This window comes from Eurypyga helias, unplaced genomic scaffold (genome assembly GCF_000690775.1).
Source record: "Eurypyga helias isolate BGI_N326 unplaced genomic scaffold, ASM69077v1 scaffold30828, whole genome shotgun sequence".
Taxonomy (NCBI): Eukaryota; Metazoa; Chordata; class Aves; order Eurypygiformes; family Eurypygidae; genus Eurypyga; species Eurypyga helias.
Window position 1 is genome coordinate 1 of NW_010266809.1, and position 1,535 is coordinate 1,535.

The following is a 1,535-nucleotide window of genomic DNA, read 5'->3' on the forward strand; positions in this document are numbered from 1 at the left end:
TTTTTTTTTTTTCCTTTTTCTCATTCTTTTTCCCCCTTTCACCCCAGGGCTCCTGGTTCCCCTGAGGGCCTGCAAGCAAGGGTGGTGGAGCGGGACCTCAGGCCAGCTTGTCCCAGCACCCCACTCAGCACCAGCAGACGGGAGCATGCTGCCCCCCTCATCCTCTCTTTCATTCCCACCCACTGCTTCTCCCTATGAAGGAGGGTTGAACGCAGCCTGTGTTCTCCAGCAGCGCTGCTGACCTTGGAGATGTCCTCTGCTGCTCCACTGGTGCCTCGTGCTCCGGGCAGCCCCCTCTCCGACCGCGAGTACCAGATCTTCTTCGACATCCTGCGTCCCTCCTGGAAAGCGGAGGCATCCTGCCAGGTGCGTCAGGCACAAGGCTGCCTCAGCCCTGACATCCTGCAGCTGGACCGGGATGAGAACCACGGCCATATCCCCCAAGGTATGAGCATCCCCCCCCACTTCCAGGCGCAGAGACGGGTATCGCCCCAGCTGCAGCAGTGGCGGTTGTTCCTCTGCCCCACGATGTCACAGGTTTACGGGAACGGTGGTGGGATGGGTCATTTTGGGGTCTCTAGCCCAAAGTTTGGGTGGGAGCAGGGCGCTCCCAGCACTGGGAGTACTCCCACCATGGCTTTGTGCAAGGCTGTTTGGTTTTGTGGCCTGCCTGGGCATCCCTTCCAGTGCTGTACTGCTTTCCTGGAGAAAAGAGCTTTTCCTAATGGCCATTCCTAACGTCCCAAGCAGGAATTTGCAGCTTTTTCCCTCTTGTGTTGCCTTGGCACCACCCAAAAGAGTTTGACCAGCTTCTTCCAGCTTGATGTGGAGTCTAATGCAGAAGCTTGGCTTAGAGGCTGTCATGGGCCTTTAAGAAAGCTTGAGTTGATAAGCTGCTTTTTTAAGTGTTTAGCATTTCAGGAGCCAAGAAACATCCCAGTTCAGAAAGCACCATAGCAACAGCACCCTTTAAATCTCTGCAAGTCATACTTTCCCTGCACCCCTGCCTAAGAGAATTTAAGTGGCATAATTATATCTGTGCAGCTGAAAAACTTGGGACTACTTCTGTTGTATTTTTCTTCAGAGGAAAAAAAAAAAGTAGGACCAATTTTCTCATAAAAAAATATGTCTTTATATTTAGCTGTGAACGTCAATGAACTGAATGATCAGCCCACTGTGCTTATTTGGACTGCAGCTTGAGGGCAACTATTTCTTGCTTCTTTCTGCAGCTGTGTCAGGGGAAACGGGTCCCACCCCGCATCACCAGACCCAGGGACGGGTCCTGGGCTCCTCCCTCGCTCGCGGGCACCTGCAACCCACGGTGCTGCGGCGCTGGGTGCATCCGGCGGCTGCCCCTGGTTCATCTCCCAGCGATGCCCGGCGCCCTGGCTCTGCTCTTTGGCGTATCCAGCCACCGCTGCTGCCATTGGAGGCTCAGCTGCCGACAGCAGGGGCATCTGGGAATGCCAGGAGATGGGGCAGTTTTGCAGGATGCCCTCTTCGCCACCTTTTCCTCCATCCCTCAGCCCAACCGA

The 1,535-nt window shown here is 55.0% G+C and overlaps 1 protein-coding gene across 1 annotated transcript in view; it reads left to right on the plus strand.

Moving 5' to 3' along the window:
- The first annotated feature begins 249 nt into the window (after window positions 1–249).
- ACRBP (acrosin binding protein) overlaps window positions 250–1,535 on the plus strand; it is a 13,112-nt gene continuing 11,826 nt past the window's right edge. The window contains exon 1 of the mRNA XM_010157227.1: window positions 250–445. Coding sequence (XP_010155529.1) covers window positions 250–445 — 196 coding nt within the window. The remainder of the gene's footprint in view (window positions 446–1,535) is intronic.